Source organism: Pleurodeles waltl, chromosome 2_2 (assembly GCF_031143425.1).
Source record: "Pleurodeles waltl isolate 20211129_DDA chromosome 2_2, aPleWal1.hap1.20221129, whole genome shotgun sequence".
NCBI lineage: Eukaryota > Metazoa > Chordata > Amphibia > Caudata > Salamandridae > Pleurodeles > Pleurodeles waltl.
In genome coordinates this window covers 991457435-991484300 of record NC_090439.1, presented here as the reverse complement: position 1 = coordinate 991484300, position 26866 = coordinate 991457435, and the positions used below count along the sequence as shown (strand labels likewise).

General features: G+C 42.6%; 1 protein-coding gene across 1 annotated transcript in view; it reads right to left on the bottom strand.

Moving 5' to 3' along the window:
- FER1L6 (fer-1 like family member 6) overlaps window positions 1-26866 on the bottom strand; it is a 682981-nt gene that overhangs the window by 182660 nt on the left and 473455 nt on the right. The window contains exons 20-25 of the mRNA XM_069220715.1: window positions 18688-18812; window positions 15268-15402; window positions 14089-14238; window positions 10868-10978; window positions 3864-4025; window positions 2945-3134 (exon numbers count right to left, since the gene is read on the bottom strand). Of these exons, the coding sequence (XP_069076816.1) occupies window positions 2945-3134; window positions 3864-4025; window positions 10868-10978; window positions 14089-14238; window positions 15268-15402; window positions 18688-18812 (873 nt within the window). The remainder of the gene's footprint in view (window positions 1-2944; window positions 3135-3863; window positions 4026-10867; window positions 10979-14088; window positions 14239-15267; window positions 15403-18687; window positions 18813-26866) is intronic.

Below are 26866 nucleotides of genomic sequence, written 5' to 3'. Positions count from 1 at the left end.
AGGATGCTGTCAGACATGTGTTGCAGGTCTATCAACTTAAGGCTAAAGTGCTCAAGGTTTGACATCCGGCTGTAGTCTCCTTTTAATGACGTAAAACATTCAACCCTTATAAGTTTCCTCTAGGAGTTCTTTTCTGAATGCATAAGATGAAAGCCCCAGCAAACTAGGGCCGCCAACCCTCTTTCGATTTTGCTTGTCAGCCCCATTTCTAGGTGCAATGCCTTAATTTGTGCCAAGGCATTTAAATGACATATTCAATCAATCAACCAGTTGAATTTGTACAGAACTGCTGCATCACCCATGAGGTCCTCGAGGCGTTGGAAGGATGAACTGCCAGTTCTTCTATTGGTTGAACATCCAAGGCTTGAAGTCCTTCCGAAAGTGCTGGAGAGATGGTGAGGCTCTGAGGTGCAGGGGGAAGTCGTTCCAGTTCTTAGCCACTAGTTCTGAGAAGGAGCGGCCCCCGCTATTCGTCTGGTAGATGTGACATGTGGCTGCTAGGGAGAGGGATTCAGAGCGGAGTTTGCTGCAAGGTTGGTGAAAGTTCACTTGAGTGTTGAGGTGCATTAGTCCTTCGCTGTGCAGTGCCGTGTAAGCGTGGGCGAAAAGCTTGAACTGGCATCTCTTAGCGACTGGTAGTCAGTGTAGTTTCCTGAGGTAAGGGGTGATGTGAGTATGTCTGGGGAGGTTGAGGATGAGTCTGGCTGCAGTGTTCTGGATAGTCTGGAGCTTTGCCATGAGTTTGGTGGTAGTTCCGACATAGAGGGAGTTTCCATAGTCTAGTCTGCTTGTGACAAGAGCTTGTGTGACTGTTCACCTGATGTTGGGTGGGAGCCATCTGAAGATCTTCCTGAGCATGCGGATGGTGAGAAAGCAAGCAGTGGAGACAGCATTGACCTGCTTCTTCATGGAGAGCTGGCTGTCGTGAATGATGCCAAGGTTGCAGGCATGTTCAGTGGGTTTGGGGGTTGGGCCCAGCTCAGGTGGCCACCATTTGTTGTTCCAGAGGGTGTCCTTGCCTTTCCCGAAGTTTGAGTTCTTCTGTCTTGTTGGTGTTGAGTTTGAGACAGTTGTTCATCCAGACAGCCACATCTTTCAAGCATCTTTGGAACATGTTCTTGGTGTTGGTAGGGTCGTTAGTCAGGTAGAGTATGAGTTGGGCGTCATCCATGTAGGCGATGATGTTGATTCTGTGGCTCTTGACAATGTTTGCCATGGGTGTCATGTATACATTGAAGAGGGTTGGCTGAGGGATGAGCCTTGGGATACACCACAGGTGATGTTTTTGGGGAGCGAGGAGTAGGGTGGGAGGATGACCTTCTGTGTTCTACCTGTGAGGTAGATGCGATCCACTTGAGGGCTACTCCTCGGATGCCAGTCCAGTGGAGACTGTTTAGCAGTGTGTGGTAGGATATGGTGTCAAAGGCTGCTGAGTGGTCGAGGAGGATGAGGGCTGCCATTTCTCTATGGTCCAACAGCATTCTGATGTCATCCGTGGCTGCGATTAGGGCTGCCTCTGTGCTGTGGTTTGCTCTGAAGCCTGATTGGGAGGCTCCAGAAGATTGTGGTTCTTCGAGTGTCTGGTGAGCTGGATGTTGATGGCTTTCTCGATTACCTTGGCTGGGAAAGGGAGGAGGGGGATAGGTCTGTAGTTCTTAGGTTTCCCTGGGTCTGTGGATGTCTTCTTCAGCAGTGACTTTACATCGACATGCTTCCATTTCTTGGTGATGTGGGCGGTGGGGATTGAGGATTTGAGGACCTTGGTGAACTCTTTACTGATGGGTTGATTGCTGAGGTTGAAGATATGGTGTGGGCAGGGGCCTGCTGGGGCTCCGGAGTGGATGGATCTCATGATGGACGCTGTTGAACTCATAATTCGCCTCTTCAAGTCTACACACAAAAGTGCCAGTACTTAATGTGAATAATTTCTACTCCATATAGCAGTGTGGTATCTTCATCTTATACACACTCAATAAGTGACTGAAAGTGTCTTCTACCAGTTTCCCCTCGAAAGCCTTGAGACCATTTGCATGAGACAGAGCCTTACTTATGAAATGGGCAATATGACCTCTTTTGCACAAATACTCACTAGTTCTAGCAGCTTTGTACCCAAGAGCCAATTATACTTTATCCTCGAATGGGAACCCCATGTATCGAATTTCATTATTTTACTTTTGTCCACAATAACCTTCAAATGATGGCTCTCTGGTAGACTGCTGGGGCGCAGAGGCACTTCTGCTACCCCTTTGGAGTCAAATCCAATATTATAATGTCATCGGCATAAAGGAGAGTTCCTGTCAGGTACAATCCAACCCTAGGGGTGTCTCCCCCTATGCCGTCCATCTGTTGAGGTAGGTCAGCGACATATAGTGAAAAAAGAAGGGGCACAAAACCATTTTTTGTTTGAAGCTTAGGTGTGAGTGCCCGATTTCCCCCCAACGTTACTTGGCACCACGTATCAGTATGCAATGCTGCAAGTCAGGCAGCCAGGGGTCAATTCACACTAAAGTACTATTTTACATGCCCTAATATACCTCTGCAGATTGGCCCCAAACATCTAAAATGGGAATATTCAGAGGACCAACAATTAGTACAAATAGGAAAATGTGCCCTCTTAGCACTTTTGCTAGTAGGGAGTTGGATATTTTGGGGTCAATTGACAAAAGCAGGTAAGATAAATGAAAGAGTATTTTTGTAATGCTACTCCCAGTAAATAAATGTTTTTGTGAATCAGGCGAATTCCTCTGCAAAAGAGGTGTCAAGAAGCTGCTTCCCTTGGGAACACGGTTTTTGCATATGATTCTACATTGTAAAACTTTTTTCCAAACATGGCCTTCTTCAGCATGTAAATAGAAAAACATTTCTGGAATCGACTTCGTGCTATTCGCGTACACGCCGCTTTGAACATGTGCTGCACGGTGCCTGGTTTTATAGATGTGCTTACCTTTCTCATCCCCCGCAGCAGTCCTTTCTTGCTCTTTTTCTGGCGGTGCTGGAAGCTCCTTTGGTTTATATATAAATTGCTTTAGACAGTTGATTGTGTGAGTCCCAACAAGAGTACTGCGGCCAAATGCCCTCCAGTCGACCACACAGATACTAAGGGGCGGGTGCAGCATTTCATTTTCTGGTAATTCCTACGGAGGAGTGAAAAATATGTAGTAATAAAATAAAACACCTGATGTTTATTGAATACAGACCGTTTTTGGACAGCTTTGCAGCCTATGTTATCAAAGTGAAGATATTTGTTTTATAATTGACCAAAAACATATGGGCTTCCATACAGACATTAAAACAATATTTTTTTAAACACTTCAATGAGTTATAGAAATATTGCATAAGGAAGGAGAGTATAATATACATTCTGATGTGGTTCACAATGCATCATATGTTAGCTGTTGGATGTTCCCCAACATGTTACCGTGTGTCACTGTCAGCAGCCATCGTCTGACCTCCTCATTGCCACACCTACAATGTCAGCAGCTATCTGCTGCCCTACATACTGTCACACTGTTTTAATGTCAGGCACTGCATGGATCTTTAATATTAAAATATGACTGACTGCCAGCAGATGCCCCTATACTCCAACACCCTACAACTAAAACTCATTTGACTCCTTTCTTAATAATAAGCCATCTGCCATCAGGCAACTTTGTTACCACCACTCCTACGCAGTGTCAGCTATCAGGAATCCTTAACCTCACACACTCTTACCAAACTTGGCCATACTCCTCCCACCGTCAATCAATAAACAACCCTTCTTTGTCTGCAAATTAAATGGTTGTGAAGTTTAGTTGTAAAGTATCAGGTCTACAATAAGGCTACCACAGATTCACAAAAAAAAACCAATGGAAGAAAATACGCACCACTTCAAACCAATCAGCGAGCACATTGAAGTTGGGATTTGTTTTGTAGCTCTGAATGACGCAAGACTTCACACCCTTTCCAGCACACTCTATCATAACCTGAGGGCGGTCCACCGAGAGAAGCTGGACTTTCTTAAATTCACGAACACCCCAAAACAGAACCTAGAATGAAAACACAGTTTAGCAAAAAATACAAGCTTTCTGCTTCCGGATTCTTGGAGGAAATTGCGTCAAAAGATTAACAAGCCCTTAAAACAGCATGTCAGTGCAGCCAGGTGTCAAAATTATTACTGACAATGAAACACTTATTTTCAAGACTGAATAGAATGTTCAAAGATGATTTTTTAATGATTTATGTTCACTCATTAAACATCTGGTTCATAGATTTTTAGAAGTGCCATACCACTCCCTTATGGCGGTTCATCATGTCCTCCTTATTACTAGAATAATTTCTTAATATGATGGATGTGTTATAGCTACTTAGTAAAATCAGGTTCTTTCACTCACCTGCGCATTACAATCATCGCGTTAAGTACGCTGCAATAGATGGAGGTTAAACATCCTTGCACGCATGCACAATACTTTCAGTAGGCGGAGAACTCAACATGGGTGCTGTGGGATTCTATGTGTTTGGTTTAACGGTTGTGAACATCTCATAATCATACACCAGAGCATTTTCAATAATAGGTTTGACATGAAATATGTTAACTCAAGCTTGGTGTAAACTTTTGGGGTTGTGGTAGTTATTTGACTTTAACAAATATTTTTTTTGTGTCGTCAATAGCTGTGAGATAGGTCCTGCCACATCTGTGAGTTGAGGGATTCTTAGAGTGTGGGGGGATTGCGGCTATAACAAGAGTCATGGTGGCATGAAGTTATACTATATCACATATACTGAAGGCAGAAGTACCTATCTATGTCTCCCCACTCCCATGTTCAGTTGAACAACGTTCACAAGAAGAGTGTAGCTAGGAGAAATCAAGAAGGACCCACCTGTCTTTAGGAGTTTTCTGTCTCTATTTTTTCTTGTTGTAGGACACTGGATTGCTAAACTATAGGAGGAGAAAGACCTCAGTCTTATACAAACTGATTTCTAATAAGTAAACAAGTTTCTGTGAAGAATCCTTAATTTAACCTCGGTAGTTTGGCACAAGTAACGGGACCTTCCACCGAGAAAATTAAGGTTAATATAGGATGTAGCAATCAAGAGACATTGAAATTTAAAAAAAGCTCCCCACATAAAATAATAGGGACCAAAATCCAATGGAAGAGAATGGGTTGGAGTTGACTGGGACCTCAGCACTCTCTAAGGTTAACCATCACTGGAGTGAGGTCAGATTCAGTCCTTCAGTGTGTATTGATTTATTTTTAGGGAGTACTAGGACTAACACACACTATGCAGCATTCAGTGATGGAACAAGGTCAGGCAAGGGTGGGTAGTTCTTTCTAGTTAGAATGTTTGCCTACAGACTTGTCTGAAGATCAGACATCTTCTGCATGTTAAGTCTTGAACCAGTGCCTGGGCAGAGTTCCACAAGGATAATTACCTTATGTTTGTTGTCTGTGATGAGATTGAACTCAAACTCGCTTGAATGCTTCGAAGACAAACCACAAATATGTAGATGCTTCTTCATCGAGTAAGCTTGCCACCTGTTCTCAGTCCAGCAAAGATTAAAAGTTTCAAAGTACAGATGTATGGAAAACTTACAGAGCTTCTTCTCTGATGCTTTAAAAGTCCTCAAACTTTCAAGCTAGGATTCAAGTAGGAAAAAGGCTTTCCTCATTGCAGTAAGATCCATTTCTATCACCACTACTTTTGAATTTTTCCAGACAGATGCAGCTGTCTCTGTCCCTGAGAGAGTTTAAAATTCTCTATTCTAAGGAAGGATTTTCCTCTAGCTAGCACGTTTTTTTTCCATTCAGCACACAGGCCATGTTCTCTATATGGGGCAACAAGAGGCTATCTACTCTAGCCTTTAGAGTATTTATTTAGATCTAGACATCTAGGATAATACTGGAGGGAACCAGCACAGTCCTTCCGCAAGCAGAGGGGCATCGTCTAACCAATTTTTTTCTGTCCTTTCCTGTATATTCTAAACTCTTCAATGACCAATATTCTATAAACTACCATTGATGGGTAGGAGTGACAACCTTTGTCTTGGTGCTTGTACTGTTGGCTGGAGAATAGAACAAACCAGACGCGCTGTCCCAATTCACATTGGAATTTTTGCAAAATCTGTGAGATAGCCATGATGCAAACAGGAATACTAGCAGCAGCAAAGACCATCCTCTGTTGGAAAAGTTACTCTTGCATATTTCTCCTTCAAATTATTGTTCTATCTGCTGAAAAACAATACACAGTATGCTCTTGGTCCCTGAGGCAATCAGTACTTTGAAAGCAATCAATGGTTTGGTGAGAATCAAAACATTAGCAGGAGAGAATGCCATCAGTATCTGCCCAGATCACAATCTTATTGACCTCGGAGTCTGGTTTGATTATCCTCCATCATAAAAGGTTTGAACCATACCTGGAATGTTTATTCAAAAAGCACTTTGCCTTGAAGTACCTAGAGGAAAATTGCAGAACCACCCAAAACTGAGGACAGAGTAATAGAACGCATGGACTCTAGTTGAGCTGCACACCAGTATCACAGTCATTCAAGAACGCAAAGCACAGTACGAGAAAGGAAGATAGTCTCAAGCCACATTCTGAAAATAGAAGGAGCTTCAGGAAAAGTTGCACTGATAGAAATTAACAAATAACCTTTGTAAATTTGTTGTAATCCATGAGTTAGCACCATAAATAAAGAAGGAGCAAAGCGCAGCTCAGTAAAATTCACCAGTTTATTCCAGAAACTCCTCACACATTGTCTCACCAACTCCAGAACGAAAATAGTACCTTACCAACATTTTAAGGCAAGCTCCAGGGCATTCCAATGCCCAACATTCTTAGGAGCTACTCGGAATGTACCACTAATACAAGTATGAGACCATACCATGCACATAAGAGATACATATGCTGATTAAGTGGCTAAAACATTTTGATATCCAATAAGAATAACTATGCTACAGGTTACAATAATCTATATGTATATATACATAAATTACAGTAGGTTATAACAAAATGTTATTAATTTAACCTGGGCGTTTCAGGGCTATAAAAAAAGGAAGGGTACTATAATAGCAGTCCTTGCTCTAATATGTGTGAACAGTGACACACAGTCAGAAGATGCAGTAGAAATTTTGAGCCGCAGAAAAATGTTTTTCTCAAAGAGACTCAAGGTTCTTGACAAAGATAACCAGCTTCTCCTGTATCTCAAAGCAATTCTAAAATATTCATGAGTGAGTAATTGTAGGATTCACAGAGTTCTCTAATGTAACCAACACTGATGGCACTAAGCAATGTGATTGGTCATTTATGTGACCTATTGGAGCCGGGGGCTCAACTCACAAGCGGTTGTGTTGGATGAATGTAGATACAGCATCACCCTAATGTTTTTACAACTGCAAAGCTCTAATTGGATTGGTATGCCCAGATATGAGCCACACGTTCACTGTGCTACAGGACTAAAGCTGCACCTTACTGATGAGGTCCAACTAGGCTGAAACATGCCTGGGGTTACCTGCGTTTCCATTCACAAGACACCTGTCTTGGCAACTGGGCTTGACATTTGCTAAAAGAGTAGAACTTGATCTGATTTGCATATGATTTGGCCCTATCTGTACTGTCATACAGGCAAAAAAAATATGGACTAGAATTTGCCTCACACTATTGAGACTTTTGCAAGCATTCTACCCATCACTTTTGTGCTTTCCTCATTGCAACACCGTAAGTGCGTTGGAACATGGATCCCATGCTTACTGTGTCAGGACTCAGTAGTACCTCAATGAGGAAGCCCAACATGGATAAGACTGCTCTGAGGGTGCTTGCCCTAATATTCATTGAGCACCTATCCTGTATGTTTTCGCTTGACTGTTTCTATCAGAGCAGGACTAAGTCTAATTTGCATGTGGCTGTTCCACATCCATAGAGCATTAGTAGGAAAAAATGATTGACTAGAAATTGGCCTCACGTAATGTCCAGTCACTCAGACTTTTCAAAGTAATCCATCCATCACCTTTATATTTTCCTCCGAAGACCAAATATATGAACATATTAAGTGGTTTGCAAACAGAAAATAAAACAGGGTCAACAGTGTCGGGGATGCCTGCAAAAGAAGGGGACACTGTCTGAAAATTCATGCAAAAAGCTGGGGCGTTGGTGGAAGTTCTGTCGCCACAGTCCCAAATGCACATGCAGGGTTGATAGCTTATACAGGTCCATCTCTGCTGTTGGTGCATTGAAGGGTCCAGTGACTGGCCTAGTGATCCAAGTGTATGATGAGGCTGAAATGTAAACACCACACCTCCATCTCACGGTATGGTAGAGCAGGATAATTTCGGAGTTTCAAGCTGTCAGGCTCTGTGCGGTTGCAAGACTTGTTTCATTGGCTGGGGACTTCAATGCCAGGCAAGACAACAGCATAGCAAGCAAGCAGACCTTCAGCAGGACTTATAATCAGTTTTTTTATTAGTCATGAGAATGTGTGTAGCATGCTGGCTCCACACTCTGGATACAGTCTCCACAGGTCCAAGTCTTTGAAAATGCGAATGAGCTAGATGGCAGCTTCAGCTTACATTCACCAAGTTGGCAGTTTTCTGACAACCAAGGCCCAGCCACAGTGAATGCAATCTTACAATTTCAAAAGTGTTTGCCAGTCACACTGGGTCATATTTCCCTCCTCTGGGTGTATATATGGGATACTAAAGACTCCCCTCTTTGAAGAACACTACATCTTCAATGCATTAGCCATCAATATCCCAGTTATCTCTCCTATCACGTGTTGACTTTATGTTTGTCTTTGATCATGTAAAGCACACCTCTGCCTTTTCGCTAGGTTTACACTATAGAAATACCATTTACATACATACAAACATACATACAAGAAGAACTGGGGGATGGAGTTGTCTTTTATAAGCAAAATTCATTCTCCATCTCGATAATTCCATTAAAATTATATAAATTCCCACAGTCATTTGTGGGTAATCCTGAATGCAGGGTCACTTGTAATAATCGCTAACTCCCTCTCACAGCTCATTGCTGGGTACCAGCATTAAGTGGCTGGAAGGAGGGGTGCACACTGCCTGCTACTACTTTCTTTATTCCTAAGAAACCTTCCAGTATTTATTGAGGTGCCAGGTGCCTACACCCTGGAAAGTTCGGGGGCCCAGTTCATGCACTACTCTGTGCGGAAGACTTCACAATCTTAGATAGGGCAGGTAGTGGTACTGATATTGTGACGCTTATAGGCTTATTACCAATATTAAATAAACATAGGTTATGCAGGTTGGGGGCAAACGCTCATCTTATAGTTGGGTAATAAGTTATGCAAAACTGGAATTTTTGGACTATTATAAACATTTAGAAGTTATGGGCTTAATTTGAATGATGATCTTATACCGTGAATTGTGTGAATCTCTCTTTATTGGGGGTTACTCCAACTTAATTCCCGTTTTGACGGGTGGCCTCTTTTTAAAAAAACTTATTCCGGCAGAACAGATCGTATTTTGAATTACTGCACTTCGGGAATAATATCGGCTGGACGTACAGATTGTTAAAAACTTGAGGGGTGGGCGATCCGTCAAATGGTTTTGAAGCTGTTGGCTTAGATATAGTGTTAAGTTCTTATGTTAAAGGAGAGGAAGCCGGGATCACTTTTTGACTTCATTAAGAAATTAGGGCAAGGCCAGTGTAGCTTGTCAGTGTTTATTAAAATTGTGCAAATGCCAGGGTCGTTATGCTAGCAAAATGGGGAAAGTTATTATATGTGTAATAAGTTCTGTGAAGCCTGTTTCAATTAAGGAACCTTTGTCAGGCAGTTAAGGTAAATTATTTTAGGGTGGATAGGGAACATATTGCACACAAAACACTCTAACTTATGATAGAACTAAGCTTGAGATAGCTAAATCTGAACATTTATCTTTTATAATGAATTTTACATTACGTTGACATTTGTTACTTTTTAGATTTGGCGCTTACAATAATATAAATTTACGGGTGTGCGTTCAATGAGAATCGCCCATTTCTGGGTTCAAACAAAGGGGTGACAAGCCGTTCGGGGTTCACTAGGGGCTTACGGACCACTTGATGGTGGGTACGCAAGTTGTTCAGTTTGTTGTTGACTTTTGGCCTTATGAACCTTGGCCGTTGCAACTTCCAAAAAGACACTTCAAAATTCTAAAAAAAATGTTTCTGGATAATAATACATGCATTTCTCTGCAATCACGTTCACTTACTAGCTATTTTAAAAAAGGTCAGTAGTCCCCCCTATGGATGAAATTGAATAGATTCAATGTTGATGGAAACCTTAATTGTAGTGAACCTATTATGCATTTTCAGATTAATTAAATAAGTAAAATAAAACAAAGCCTGGATCTTTTCTACCGCTGTCCCTTTTGGAGGTATGAGTGTTTTTAAGAATTATGTTAGAGATCTGTTCCTTCTCGTGTTCCAAAATATATTGCAGACCCTTTGTTACATTGTCTATTATTCATAATGTAATATAATGTGTGTTGTAAGCTCTCTAATTGTACTTGTTATCCATTTATTTATCCATCATTTATTTATGCTGTTTGTGGCGTAACGTATGTAAACAAATGATTTAGTACACAAAGTCCCATATTTATACTTTTTTAGCGCCGCATTTGCAGCATTTTGTGATGCAAAAGCAGCGCAAACTTACAAAATACAATTGTATTTTGTACGTTTGCGCCGATTTTGCATCAAAAAACGACGCAAATGTGGGCTAAAAAAGTATAAATATGGGTCAAAATATCTTAACTGAATAATGCACATCAACAATAAGCAATGTAGATATGCAGGCACACAGGGCTTACAATCATTCTTTGCATCTCTTAGCAAGGCAGTGTTAATAGAAACATAATGGAATTTCTCTAAAATATACCTCTACTCTGTGTTTACTCAGGACCGGTCGGATGTTGGCTGGAACAGGGTAGATTTGGCTGGGATCTGGAGCATCAATCGGAGGTAAACCCTGAACGCCAGACTCAGGAACCTGTGAAAGATAACAGCCATTGGTGCATTGCATTTGGACATGAAAGAAACTACCCCCTGGTGCATTTCGTGGTTAAATTACATGATGTGTGTCTTGCTTATGTTTCATGCAGTATCATTCTAAGCGTAATGCCTTTCCTCTGGGCTGATTCAGATGCCTTGAAAAGGAAAATGCCCTTACCTTATTAGTGACCTTAAGAAAATTGAGAACTGGGGGCCAGATGCAGGAAGCACTTGTTGTTAGTGTTTTATTGCTAAATTTGTTCTGTCAGTAAAAGATTAATGTTTTGCGACCAGATTTCTCTCACAAAACATTGACATCCCATTCTGCATTGGTATTAGGAAGGGACGCCCTAAACATGCATCTTGAAAATACAGATTCGGCATTTAGACAGAAACCCATATTGCAATTCGGTAACGTGTTACAAAATCGCAATTTGGGTTCATGACAAACCAAAAGTATATTTTGCTTTGCAAATCTGACCCTTTGTGAATGCAAAATGGCTTTATACATATCAGCCTCTGTGGAAGACTACACATTGGATCACCATGATGGTATATGCCTTCTTCCTCAAGATTTGAATGCCCACCCCCTCATGTTTTCTTGCAATATTTTTCCCTTGATTGGTGATTTGTTCTCATAGGATTATAGTCCAACCACAACTGCTTAAGAGGTTATTAATGCTCTCCCTTTATGGGTGGAACTAGTCTTTACTCTGGTAATGGCCTTAGTAGCACTTGCAAAACCCTCAGTGGCAGAACACAGTGCTATATTAGAATACATAAATGTATTGAGGGCACTCGTTAAAAATAATGGAGCTAATTAAGCCTATATATTCAGGTATGTGCCATCAGATGAAATTTTTCAAAATTAGTCCTTCATCTCTCCCTACAGAGAATTTAAGTATCAATGAAGAATATTCTAATCACAATAGATACTACACTGAGAGCTGTTGTGTTTGACATATATTGTCAACCTTGTAATAGGCCTTTGCCTGTGGTGCTGATCTAAATCTCCAGAAATAGGCTCAGAATTTGGCGGACATTAATTGTTCTTGTAAAGCTAAAATACATCTAAATTTACATGACTTCTCAATGTTTCTACTAATATGTTTTTGGCCTAATTTAAGTGTCACAGAGAAGCAGAAAGTCTAAAGCTTTTTTAAAAGCCTGCATGAATTTAATTTGGCCGTTTGATCCTGTTTCAAAAAGAGAAGTATCCACTTCATGAATAAACACCTTCTCAAGACCCCAATTGCAGTGGTAGCCTTTGTACCAGGACAATGTTTGAATGAGCTTGTGGCCTAATAGCTCTTTTCTTAACATGCTGTACATCATTTCGACAGTGCACTTTGTATCCAAGTCTGTGGAGCAGGGAGCCGGGTTAGGAGAACCCTGCCATCTGTAAGGAATGCATATCCATTGCCTTTAACGCCTATAGATTTGTAAAATATGGGTTCCTTGACTACACTAAGGTCTGGAGCCTATTTTCCTACATTAACCTTCATCCGCTTCTACTTAAACTAACCACCTTTCACTTTGTATGATATCAAGTTATAACAAGAACTAGACTGCACACACTATGTTTGTGTACAATCGTAAGGATATAAGCTTAAAATAAATAGTACAGGACAACTGAGATCAAAGAGAATAAATATTGTTATTTTCAAAGTCAGCTGAGAGACATAATCATCTCTCTCTTTGTCCTTTATCTGTTGCTGGTACATTAGCTATGGTTAAAGGCACTAATATGTAGGATTCATACAGGGTGTCCTGAATGTCCAAGTAAATGTAGGGGCATCATATTATATATGTACTTTTGGGTAGATACATGCACCAGCAAAATAACAGATTTTCTCGATAGTAAGCCCTGCTGGCATCCAGCTTCCTTATGGATTTTACTGACTTCTAAGAGAAGAAGAAACAAATAGTCCTCTGAGAGAGATTCTGTTGGGCCCAATCTCTCAATACCTGAATTGTGTATTAGCCAGCAAATCAACCTAACCATCAGAACAGCAGATTACAGTCCCGATGCTGTGTCCTCCTTGCCTTCTGTGGGAGACTCAAGTGCCTGATGGTAGGTCTTATTTTAATGCTGGGAAATCCAAGGCGAGCAGAAAGTAGGATTGAAGTATGTGTGAACTCTTTCCTTAGACTTTTCTATGTTCATGAAACAATGGAAAAGTTGATCTTGGAAAATACTACTTGTTTTGTTGGTATTTAAGTCAACAGTCCCACCAAGTGCAGATGTCCTTCTACAGTCTTTAACAGGTAAAGAATGTCTCTATGACTCACTTTTTAAAGTATTTTTACCCCTTCCCTTTTCTAGTGATTTTTCTAGTTGTGTCTATATTTTATCCTCTGACTTCGAGTCAGTGGCCATTTTTGTTGGGGATGAAGGGATTCCTTGAAATTAAATTAGATTTGTGAAAGGGCTTCACCCCATGATAGTCTCACCCTTTTAGAATAAGTAACAGCAAGGATGGAGTCACATTCAGAACAGATCTGGTTGTTGTGACCAAAGAAATATGGCAAGGGATAATTAAGGAGAATCTGCCAAAACAATTGCAGAATCTACATTGTCTGTAAAGGAGTTTGATCCACTCTATTTGGATTTTTCCCAGTGGTGGTAGGGACTACTCCAGCTCCTTCAACAGCTCCAACCAAGATGCAGTGCTAACTCTAACAAAGATGGTGATGGTTCAGCCACCCCAAAACCAGTGATAGATCCACCACCACGTTGAGTGGAATTAGCAGTGTGAAAAATATTGAAAAGCAAAGTACTTTGGGGGATCCTTATCAGTGCTCTCATTTGATAGCAGAAATTCAAACAACTTAGGCAGTGCCAAAATATGCATTGGAGGATTGCCTCACAAGAGTTTCTCCCACAATGTGTCAACCACTTTAGTTGAGGAACCACTAACGTCTTCACAGAGGACTCAAAATATGACTGATTTTCCACATCTAATTTGACAGCGGATTTAGCACCGCTATATTAGCAGATAGAAATATTGCCAGCAAAATTCAGCTTGTCTGTGTTCTCACTAAGCATAGTTAGGAAAACTTGAACATACTAAGTGCAGAACATCTAATGGCGGGATCAGGACTCACCTGAAGTAGTTCAAATGCAGCAAGAAGATCCCCTCCAGATATATTTCCACAGAAGAGGGGGTAGTAGGCAAGTGCTGGTGGTGTGTAGGGTTCAGTTGCAAGTCTCACACTAGGGGCTGCCACTGTGGAACCGATGTATTCAGATTTGCCCTACAATAGCAAAGCAATTTCACAGTTTATTTTTTCCAAACCAGGAACATGCACATTGATGAAATAGAGCACCAATTACAGAAGTTAATACAATGTTACAATGGGTTAAGTGGTATGAGCGAAGGGAATTTATAAAAAGAAATTTCCTAAACAGTTGTGCTTTACTTCCATTGTCCATTAATCACTTGCTGGGTATATTTATAAACCTAGGATTTCATGTATATGCTCCATGCACATAGAGTGCTATTTATATAGATCAGCTGGGAGCCTTGAGTCATGGGAAATAGATGTAGATGATAGAAACTCAGTCACTTCACACAAGCAAGCTGATTCCTTAGGTTCCTTAACTTTCTATCACTGGCGTTGAGAAGTGTTAACAGCATTAGACATTTTACCTTGAAAAGATCTTGGTGGTGATTGGGGTACACTGACTGCAATTTTTTGGTCATGAAAATCTAAACTCCAAATGATTATCTCACATGGATGCTTATGCTATGTTAGTACAGAATGAAGTTTATGGTGTGAAAATAAATTTGTGTGCAAAGTCTACACCTCATTCCATGCCATCATCACATACACTGTTTGCAGTCCTGGGCATTAGTGTGATAACAGTCTGCATGATTATTAAGGGAAAAACCTGGGTCTGGAAAAAGTGTTCATCATGACACTAAAGGACGTGGCTACACTAATATTCACATTAAAACGTGGATATTTAGGGGACAAAAGTTAGTTTAAAGAAAGAGAGCAATTTAAGAAAGAAAGCAATATATTACAAAAATGATCAAATCACCCTTTTGACTTACTGGTATAAGAAAGCATATACGTAAAAAATAATCAAATAATCCTTTTGGTAAAAGGTTCATGTATTCCTTCACTCCTTTATAAGCAGTGTCAACCTGTTTAGCATTGCAATTTTGGTCATTTAGCACCTCATGGTTGTTCTATGGAAGTTTGCTGAACTAAATTGCAATGATTAGTTATTAATATTACAAAGTATACATACAAATAAATTAAAACATAAACCCCTACCACAGCATCATCATCGTAGAGTTCTATCACAATATGTGGTGGATCACATGCAAAGTCCCTGAGATCGCCATGTAGGAGGATGTTGTTAAACAGCAGCATCTGATTCCAGGTCGGAGATAATGTCTGGTCAATAATCTACAGAGAAACAAAGATGGGGCTTAATGTGATACCTGGCTTCCAATAAAGAATGAATACATACATCAAGGAAAAGAATGGCAAAAGGAAATATCCAATGGAAAGGAATGGGCAATGGCACAACACTTTGCGAACCATGTACTGAATGAAGACATTGCTTGGGCAAATTGGTACAGTGATATGGGAAAGCACCCCAGTGGTATCATTGTATTGCTCATTTTCATAATCTACTCTTTCCAGTCTATAGTAAACAGTGTTATCCAGAACTTTGAAGTTCAGAGTTTGTCTGAGTTTAGTGCCTGGCAATCTGGATAACTGCTCCAGCAATATTAAAACAGGGCCTGATTTACAGTTCCATGGTAAAGGAGAATCCTTTGACTTCTGGAGGAAGTGCTAGATTCAGAATGGAATCTAGAAAGGAATAATATGGTGGAAGATATTTCTCTGATGGATTGTCCATTACCACCCAGCTCTATAGCAGTCCCAAATTAATGTGTTGTTATTGCTAAATCACTTGATCTCTAGGTGCTTAGAATTGTAAACATGTGTAATTAAAATGTATAACATTTTGCTTTGTGATATATATGCATAGTACTGTAAAGCTTAGCCCATTGTCTACCGAATTTGTATAAATAAATCAAGCTATTGGAAGGCAAAGTGTTTCAGTTCAGCTTGTATGAAATTGATCTGATTGTTGCGGCCCTCAACCATGTCTCCCCTCTGCTCACTTTGTATATTTTGCCTTAAAATATGTTGAAAGAGTAGCTGCTTGAAGGGTTTCTCCAAACTGGTGTACTGTGAGAAAGCCAAACCTGCCCATAATCAAATGGCACATTAAGTACTCCGATCTAGTTCTTCATATGGAGGCTCGGTTGTAGCTGGGAAGTTAGCAGTTTGCTAGTTCAAGGTAGTGGCAAAAACAGCAAATTTTTCGAAGTTTTCCGCCGGTGAGCCTGATGGGCTTTGTGTGTCCGTGAACAAATATCTGCACTCTGTGATGGGTGTACTGCAATCTACCTAGCGGTCATGGTTAAGGCCAAATTAGGAGTGACCTCTATTATGAACATCTTGCAGTAATACCCTCCTATTCTGGATCAAACTCGGGAACAACAATCAGGGATAATTTTTTAGATGGACTATGTTTCAGGTGTTCCAGTTAGACTGGGCTGAACAGACTCCCTGATTTGCCACATTATATAGCTGATGCGTGCTTGGAGCGTTGTTGTTTCTGGAACTCCCCGCAGTCTGTGTGGCTTCTGGCAGGCTGCGCATAAAGCATGCAGTCAGGAATCTTTCGCAGATGGAAGATGAGAATTGCATCTCATCTAGTATCCACACCCTAGCCCACTTTGAAATGAAGTTAGTACATGAAGTTTTATCTATCTCTAATCCACAAACCTTCTGTAGGTAGCCTTTACTTGCAGTTCCGGATGGGACTGCTTTTGGTGTTCACCATGTTAGAGTTGTAGATTGGTAAGTTTATGGATGATCCTGGATGTATCTGTTCTCGCTGTAAAATCAAGGCTATTGTGTATCTCTTATTCTTCTGTCCCCTAGCAGGCTGGCTCAGGAGAGCTTTCCTTAAAACTCTTTTGAGTAGAGGCCTTCAGTTTGTCAGGGATGCTATGCAGCTTCTTTTTTCCACACTAATCATGCTGCAGTACTTTCTGCCTCAAAATGTCTCTCTAGAAACTGACAGCAATACGAGAGGTGCTTAGTCAAGAACATGTTGTTATGTAAAGTTACATTACGTTATGTAGATCTGTAGAGCACACTGTTCCACAGAAGTGTATCCTGGCAATGAGGAGGTTGAGCCAAGCCAAACCTAGGACCTAGTGAGTCTACTCAAAAAGCCAGGTCTTCAGCTTCTGGCAGAAATCAAGAAGTGAGGAGGAGGCTCTTATATGTAGTGGCTAGTTGTTCCATGCTTTTAGACCGCAGGAGAAGCTCGACCAGATCTGCTTTTCCATATGTGTGGGATGTGTGCGTGTAGGAGCCCAGATGAGTGGAGGTGTCTTGAAGGTTTGTGAAAGCAGATGCGATGTTTGAGGTAAACTAGGCCAGTGTTATACAGTGACTTGCGAGTGTGAATGAGGACTTTGAATTGTGCTGGTTTGTGTATGGGGGGCAAGTGAAACCCCTTCATATTGTATGCCCCAGTCAGGCAGAACATTGCATCTAAATATAATCTTTAAATAAGCAACAAAAGGTATAATAGTGATAAAGAATAAAAACAACCTTATAATAAAATCTGTATGCAGGATCATGTTACTGCTGCACTGTTAGTAGTCTTTACACTACCTTTTAGGAACTTAGAATTTACATTATCTGAGAAAGAGTGGGGACAATGACATCTGTGACTCAATGACTTAAAATTCCACACGTCACACCCAGGGAATAAATATAATCCTGATGTAAAATGGGATATCTGTCAATCTGATTTATCACAACTGTTAAGAGCATGCATTACAACATATATGATTCATACAGAGATTAATGTAATTTATACTTAAGGTATTGCATTCTATATGCTGTTTTAGTCTCTTCTAATATACTTAGTTACGTTACATTGTGCTGTAATGTGGCATCCCATCTTGCAGTATGGCATGGTATGCTAGTTTTGGCTATGTTATATTGTTCTATAACGTGCGCTAAGTTGTGATATTGTGTGTGATGCTGGCTAATATGTTATTATTATGTTTTATGCTATAGTACGTTATACTGTAATAAGTTATGCTAAATGCTATATTTTGTCAATTTAGGCTATGCTATGTGCTATTCTATTTATCAGATCTTTTTATGCTATGAAATGTTACACTTTGTTAAGGTACGCTATATTATGTTATTCTGTGTATTGCTATTTTATGCAATTTTTTATTATGTTGTATTACTTTATGCTGTCATGTTAGGTTATACTGCATTATGCTAAATGTATTATGCTGCATTCTATTATGCTATAATGTGTGATATGTACCATGATTTCTATCTTGTTACATCATGCCATGCTATTCTAGGCTACCTTACATTATGATAAGTTGTGGTACATTGTGTGTTATGTTATGCAATAGTGTGTGTGATGTTTAGAACAATAGGAAATGTTATTTGACATGCCTTGTTATGAAGTACTACGTTGTTTTGTGAATGTCACATCATGTATTAGCTTTATAACAACTTTGCATCACCAGAGGCAGCTTCATCGTGCTACTAGAGAGGCAGACCGTAAGCTTTTCCAGTTTTCCCATATTGTATTAAGGTGATCTGGCTTAGAAACAGCTGTTCCTTTACCTTTGTTGTCTGACACTGTGAGACGAAGGTCACCTTGGCAAATGGGTCTGACAGTCCAGAGTTATCAGCAGCAATCAATCCCCTTGCCTGGTACATGTGGGCTCTCAGCTGGAAAGTATGTTGTGCTGCACAATGCAATACAAAATGAAATTAAATGAAATAAATACAGTCAGCCACGCTGGATGACACAACATATCATGCTATCTTCACATGGAACCACCAGTAAGTGGTTGGGTTGTACATAATATTCATGTTTGTGCCTGTTTTATTGTGACATTGATTTTCCTCACCAATATTCCTTTTAATACTAGAATTGACTCAACGTAGGTATTAACATATATTTGTAAAACTCACATTCACCCATGGACATCATAACACTGAATAACAGATGTTTATTTCTATCCAACTAATTGATACCGATTTTATTGCAATAGGAAAAGGATCGACTGTAACCTGTAACCATAGGGTCAAACCTAGATCCCAGCAGTCAAAATCTTATTTCACTGAATCATCAGACTTAGCAGTAATTAGTGGTTAGTACTCCACTGATGCTTTCTTTCCAAAGTTGGATGAATTAGCACATATTGTAAGCAAGGAACCTTTTCTAGGGTAGAAGATCTATATTTAATGCACCTTGTTGTAGTGTAGATACAATATTGACAAAATTCCAAGGGTAGTACTGTGAGCAAAAAGTGACTTGAGCACAGATCAGAGGGAATCCTTGAATAATCTGAGTAAGGATAGGGCACTTACTATAATACCTACTATAGATTTTTTTACTTAAAAACTATGCTGAAAGAATTAGGAAACTGTTGGAAGTTAAGTATTACTATGTGAGGAAAGACCCAGCCTTTTATAACTTTTGAAAGATAGAATTGAAGAGTGAACTAGGATACTAGGCTTTTGTATGGATATTGGAACAGTAATTTCAGTTTTTCAATAATGAGATCCCCACAATTCCAGATTTATGTAGTCGGCTGAAGATGCATACAAACCTTATAGATTCACCTATGAGATCTACTGTTTCCAGTCTGAATGCTATCACAGAACCTTTAGGTAAATACATTGATTTATGTTTTAAGCTGTTGCTACAAATCCAAAACGTGTATAACAAAGACACTGCAGTCATGATATCAAAGATTGAAGACCTTAGTTTCAGTGTGGAGAGTGAAGTCTTAGCCACCCTTCACATTACGGTTCTGTACACAAATACACTGCAGGATAATACCAGTGAAGTATTGGAGGATATTCTTTTAGATACCCACTTCCTGAGAGTCCATCAACTCAATTAACTGAGATCTGTAGAGAAACAGTTGGAAGAATTATATTGTTATATGCAAGGATGAATTGTACTTGTATAAATAAAATGAACCAGTATGGGAGCTACTAGTGTTCAATGTCTAGCTTGTCTGCATGTAAGTTCATTGAAGAGCACACATACATGCAATTACTTTTTCAGAGACGATTGGGCAATGGTCTAAATTTATTGATGATATGTTTTTTGTTTCGAGGGGTATGGAATATGTTATGTATAGTTCAAAAACACTTGAGTCAGGAGGAAGGAGACTTCATAGACATTAAGTAAAGAACAATTAAATGTTTCAATTATACAAAGCCAACAGGTTGGAATACATTTATACATACTGCGAGTTTTCACCCCAAGGAAGTGTACTAGTGTCCAAGAATATCTGAGGCATGGCCCGGAACATAAAGGAAAATTCTCAGTGAGAAGATATCCAGAAAGATGATCAAGAAGTGTTAGAGAGAGCTTGACTTTTCAATAGGGAATTTGTCAGAGCTATGAAATATGTTCAATAAGTAATAGTATGTGTCACTAATTTTCCAATTTTATCAAACCGGTGAATTAAAATTGGAAAGTTTTAAATAGAGACTGAAAACTTTGTATAAAGAACCCCCTATTTGCATTTCAGAGGAATAGAAACATAATGCACAAGTTGGTACATACTTATTGTGAGCACGAGTTGGAAAAGCAGAATAGACATTGGAATCTTATACCAGTGATAGAAAATTTGAACTGAAGCTCATGCTGCATTTTTGATATGGGCACTATAGGAGCTAAATGTTATCTGTCCTAAAAAAGACATGAAGTAAAGACCATCACCATTTGATGAAGTAAAAATGTAGTACACATGCAGTTGTGCACATACAACAGTGGCTTAAGTAGTGGAAACCAATATAGAGATGAGAATAGGTTTGACTGAACAAAGATCATCAATGAAGCCACAAAGGATGCAGTAACTTCAAGTACTGCATAAAACAACTTTTATAGAAAGCAGTAAGAGAACATATCCTTCCCCAGAAATAGGCACAATATATCAGGGGCTTCTGGTTTCAAACGTTTAGTAATACAAGTTTTTTTTTTTTTGTTTGTTTTTTGAATGAATAATAATTTATTGTACAGATAATAAAATCCAATACAAAAAAGCAAAAAAAGCAATTGAGAATAAATACCCTCAGAGACTAAACTAATGCTAAAAAACACCATAAGTTAGACACACATGATATATTAAAAAGACATTCCTGCCTAAAAGTGTAACACAATCCTGAGATATAAAATAAAACAAGCCACCCACCCCGGAATCCCGCATAGTACACAAAGACAAAATACATAGGCACAGCCCTAAAGTGCATGGTGGGTTAAATAGTAATTGCACTAAACATCAACATATGCCATAAGAACTCCTCGACCTAACCAATAACAGGCAATGTGGCAAGAGCGTGAAAGAGATTCCGATTATACTTGTTCATTGCTCGCAGTGCCATTGAATTTAGATTGTGCAATTTTAATAAATTTAGTCAATAACACATTTAGCATTGTGTTGCCCGGGTCCAAAGACTGGATGATAGCCTGTCGACAGGAGTGGATTCCCAGTTCATTCCATTTGCTCCGAAGCAAAAATCTACGCTCCTTTAATAAAGCTGGGCACAGGCAAACCACATGATCAATGGTTTTGTCTGCGTTACTACAGCCTCTACATGTCACACCGTCCCTGGGGAGTAGTTGCCATTGGGGCAAATGTTTTTAAAAAAACAATCGCCATTCCTAAGGCCATGAAGTCCTTTTTCAACCAAAACCCATAAGGGCAAGAGAAAAAACTAGAAGACATACCTGGCTTAAAGGATTCAATTTCTGCCCAGGCATGCTTCCATTGAACAAGGAGGACACAGTCTGAATGATAAGAATACAGTTGAATAAGCCTTTTAACATCTAATTTAAACAGAGAGTAGGGGGGGTTACTTGCCCAAAGATCACCAGCATCTAGTCACCGTTTGCATTCAACCAAGAAACGAGAATAAGTACACTTCGATTTCGACTCACTAATTTCTTGCCTCAAGACTGCCTCCAAGTGACTGTCCGTGTCCTGAGGCAATTTATAGCAAAGCTTCAAAAAAGCACCAGCACCAACTGCCACCAAATCAGGAAGCCCAAATTCCAACGGTACATACGGGGGTGAAGCCAGGCGCGGAACGTGAAAAACTCTCTTGTAGATTTTATTGACCAGGCTATTTAGTAGGCAAGCGGTTTTGCCCAACAACATTTCTTGGCCGTAGGCCAGTGAAGGGATAATCTTTGCTCTCATAACTTCCATTAGGGGAAGAAGGGTCAGCTCCAGTAAAACTTTAGATAGTTTAGAAAAGGCCACCTGCACTGTCACAGCTTTGAGTTCAATTACCTTCTTGTGTCTAACAAAACTGCCTCTGGAATCGAATGTACCACTAAATATTTATAAGACTGGTCAAAGACAAGTTTACAGCTTTTATAATACCAACTAAAGCCCAAGTGTTTTTTCCTCCTAAAGGAGACCACTTTTGTTTTGAGCAAATGAACTTCCAATTGATTTGCGGAAGTATAAGATGCAAGTTGGTTAAGCAGACAGTGGAGGCCAATCTTAGTGCACCTAAATAGTGCAAGATCATCGGCGTAAAGCAGATGACTAAGCCTAAAGCCACTAATCTTGGAGGATGAGAGTTAACGACATCAAGAGACGTTGACATGTCTGCAATAAACAGATTAAAAAGAAGGAGAGCAAGTACACAACCTTGTTTCACACCACGGGTGGTGGGAATTTTCCTAGAGAGGGAGCACTCATCACCAAGCTAAATACGGACCCAGGTGTTTGTATGGAGTTCTATAATAGCACCCAAGAATACTGGGGGGATGCACCAGTTTTGTAGTTTAACCCACAGGGCACTCTGGGGGATCCGATTGAATGCCGCCTTCAAATCCACAAAACAACAATTCAGCTTCAGACCTGTCAAACTGCCGGAGCCAGCAGAGAACCCTGTTTAGACAATGGGAATTAAAGCCTTCGATTCAGCCCAGGCACAGAGATCTTGCAGCAAAAGACTAGCACAGAACTTGTCCAGCAGGGCTATCATCCTAAAGTTGGCAGGGTCTGACCTTGAACCACTTTTATATAGGGGATGAAGGATTGCACCACGCCAGGACCTGTTTCAGGTCCTGAGCTCGCCCCCCACGACCGCAGCACCAACCTGCTGCCTTCTGCCTCTGTCCCACGAGCACGCTGCCGTTTGCGTGTTCGAGGCCCTCCTCCACCCGCAGGCATCCTCCTGCGCCTCATCCCTGGTGGCTAGTGGGCTCACTTGACCCGTGTGCCGCTTCCGCCGTCCTGTAAGTGTTTTTTGGCTTTTTTCGTTTTTTCAGCGCCTCGCCGCCGGCGCTTCTGCCCCCTTTGTGCCCCCCTGATTGCTGTCTCCCCGATCGTGTATTGTGCCATTATTGTATTTCTGATTGTATTTCTGATTGTATTTTTCTCATTGTAACTGCTTGTAGTTTTGCTCGTTTTCAGTGTTTTTTGCCCCTTGTGCGCTCCCCGTTCCCTGCCGCTGCCTCCCTGCGGCCCCGCCCCCCTCGCACCCCCATTTGCCGCTCCCTCCCGCCTCCCGCCTCCCGCCTCCCAGCTGCTCCTCCCTCCCCCCTCCCTTCTTAATGGCTGGCGCTGCGCGTCGCGAGTGAGCGAACTCTGACCTGTTTCAGGTCCTGAGCTCGCCCCCCACGACCGCAGCACCAACCTGCTGCCTTCTGCCTCTGTCCCACGAGCACGCTGCCGTTTGCGTGTTCGAGGCCCTCCTCCACCCGCAGGCATCCTCCTGCGCCTCATCCCTGGTGGCTAGTGGGCTCACTTGACCCGTGTGCCGCTTCCGCCGTCCTGTAAGTGTTTTTTGGCTTTTTTCGTTTTTTCAGCGCCTCGCCGCCGGCGCTTCTGCCCCCTTTGTGCCCCCCTGATTGCTGTCTCCCCGATCGTGTATTGTGCCATTATTGTATTTCTGATTGTATTTCTGATTGTATTTTTCTCATTGTAACTGCTTGTAGTTTTGCTCGTTTTCAGTGTTTTTTGCCCCTTGTGCGCTCCCCGTTCCCTGCCGCTGCCTCCCTGAGGCCCCGCCCCCCTCGCGCCCCCATTTGCCGCTCCCTCCCGCCTCCCGCCTCCCAGCTGCTCCTCCCTCCCCCCTCCCTTCTTAATGGCTGGCGCTGCGCGTCCGCGCAGCGGGCGCGCCGCTGGCACGCCAGAGGCGCGCCAGAGGCAAGCCCGTCAGCGCCCGTCCGTGTCTGGACCGCGCCCAGCGCCACACCCCCTGGCCCTCGCGCCCCCCCCATCCGCTACTCGATCAACGATGCTACCGGGCATCCCCGAAGCACACTAAAGGACCCTTCTCCTGCCGTACCTGCAAATTCTCCTGCATCAGAACGACCAATCCAACTACTGAAACATTCAACCCCAACCACCTGAACTGCATCCTCATCAACACCCGCTCCGCACGAAAACACGCCATCGAGCTCTGGGATTTGCTCGACACCACTGCTCCTGACGTGGCTTTCCTGACCGAAACCTGGTGGAACGACTCCTCGTCTCCGGACATCGCCATCGCCATACCGGACGGCTACAAAATCACCAGAAGAGATCGAACCAACGGAATCGGCGGCGGAATAGCCATCGCTCACAAAGCTACCCTCAAAATCCACACCCACTCGGACGACACCCTCAGGACAGCCGAACACCTCCACTTCCAGATCCACACGGACCCCAACACGACCCTCAGAGGAACCCTCATATACCGCCCTCCAGGACCAAGAGCCCCCTTCAGCGACACCATCGCCAACCTTGCAAGCACCCACGCCCTCGCTTCCCCGGATTACATCCTCCTGGGAGATCTGAACTACCATCTGGAAAATGCCAACGACGTCAACACCGCATCACTGACCTCCAACCTCCTCAACCTCGGACTCCGCCAGCTAGTCAACATGCCCACCCACATCGCCGGACACACCCTTGACCCCCTCTTCACCTCAAGCAACCACGTTTCCTTCAGCCACACCTCCGAACTCCACTGGACCGACCATCACTGCGTCCATTTCACCTATAAGAAAACCACAGAGCAACACCGCATCCAGCTACCTCCCCACCGCCGCTGGGGCAAAGTCACCCAAGACCAACTGACCAGCACCCTCATCAACAACCTTCCACCCGACGCAACCGACCCGAGCACAGCCACCATCAACCTCCATCAATGGATCCTCGACTGCGCCAACACCCTTGCCCCTCTCAAGAAACCCACCGCCATCCAAGGAAAGAAAAAACCGGCCTGGTTTAACCACCTCCAAAAGCATCTGCCAGAAGCTCAAAAAGAAATGGATCCAAGAACGCACTCCCGACAACCTCGTCGCCCTCAAAAACGCCAACCGCGAACACCACCAACGGATCCGCATCGCCAAGCGCGCCCACTTCACCGAACGCATCAACAACAACGCCCACGACTGCAAAGAACTCTTCGGCATCGTGAAGGAACTCTCCAATCCAAAAGCCAACTCCAACGACATCCCGCCCTCCCAGAAACTCTGCGACGACCTCTCCACCTTCTTCCACCAGAAAATCGCTACCATCCACGACAGCTTCAACACCGGTCCACCGCCAGACCCCACCCCGACGTCTCCTCCCGCGACTGCCGCCTCACCGCCTGGACCCACGTGGAGGAGGCAGAAACCATAACAACCATGAACACCATCCACTCAGGCTCCCCCACGGACCCCTGCCCCCATCATGTTTTCAACTCAGCCAACGCCACCATCGCCCCCGAACTCCGCAAGATCATCAACCTCTCCTTCACTTCTGCCACCTTCCCGGACAGCTGGAAACACGCAGAAATCCAACCCCTTCTCAAAAAACCCAAGGCCGACCCCAACGATCTCAAAAACTTCCGTCCGATCTCTCTCCTCCCTTTTCCAGCGAAAGTCATCGAGAAGATCGTCAACACTCAGCTCACCCACTTCCTCGAAGACAATTCCATCCTGGACCCCTCACAATCCGGATTCAGACGAAACCACAGCACTGAGACTGCTCTCCTCGCCGCCACAGATGACATCAGACATCAGATGGACAACGGCGAAACCTCAGCCCTCATCCTCCTCGACCTATCAGCCGCCTTTGACACCGTCTGCCACCGCACCCTACTGACCCGCCTCCAGGTAGCCGGCATCCAAGACAAAGCCCTCCACTGGATCTCATCCTTCCTCTCCGACAGAACGCAGAGAGTCCGTCTCTCCCCTTTCCGCTCCAAAGCCACCAACCTCATCTGCGGCGTCCCCCAAGGATCCTCCCTCAGCCCTACGTTGTTCAACGTCTACATGGCCCCCCTCGCTCAACTGGCCCGCCAACATCATCTCAGCATCATCTCTTACGCCGACGACACCCAGCTCGTCTTCTCCCTGACCAAAGACCCGCTCACCGCCAAAACAAACCTCCACGAGGAACTAAAATCCATCGCCGATTGGATGAACAACAGTCGCCTGAAACTCAACTCCGACAAGACGGAAGTCCTCATCCTCGGGCGCACTCCCTCGGCCTGGAACGACTCATGGTGGCCCTCCGTCCTCGGACCCCCGCCCACCCCTGCCAGCCACGCAAGAAACATCGGCTTCATCCTGGACTCCGCCCTCACCATGTCCAAACAGGTCAGCGCCGTCTCCTCCTCCTGTTTCAACACCCTTCGAATGCTCCGCAGAATCTTCAAGTGGATTCCAACAGAAACCAGAAAGACGGTGACCCAAGCCCTCGTCAGCAGCAGACTTGACTACGGCAACGCACTCTACACAGGCATCCCAACCAAAGACATCAAACGACTCCAACGCATCCAAAAT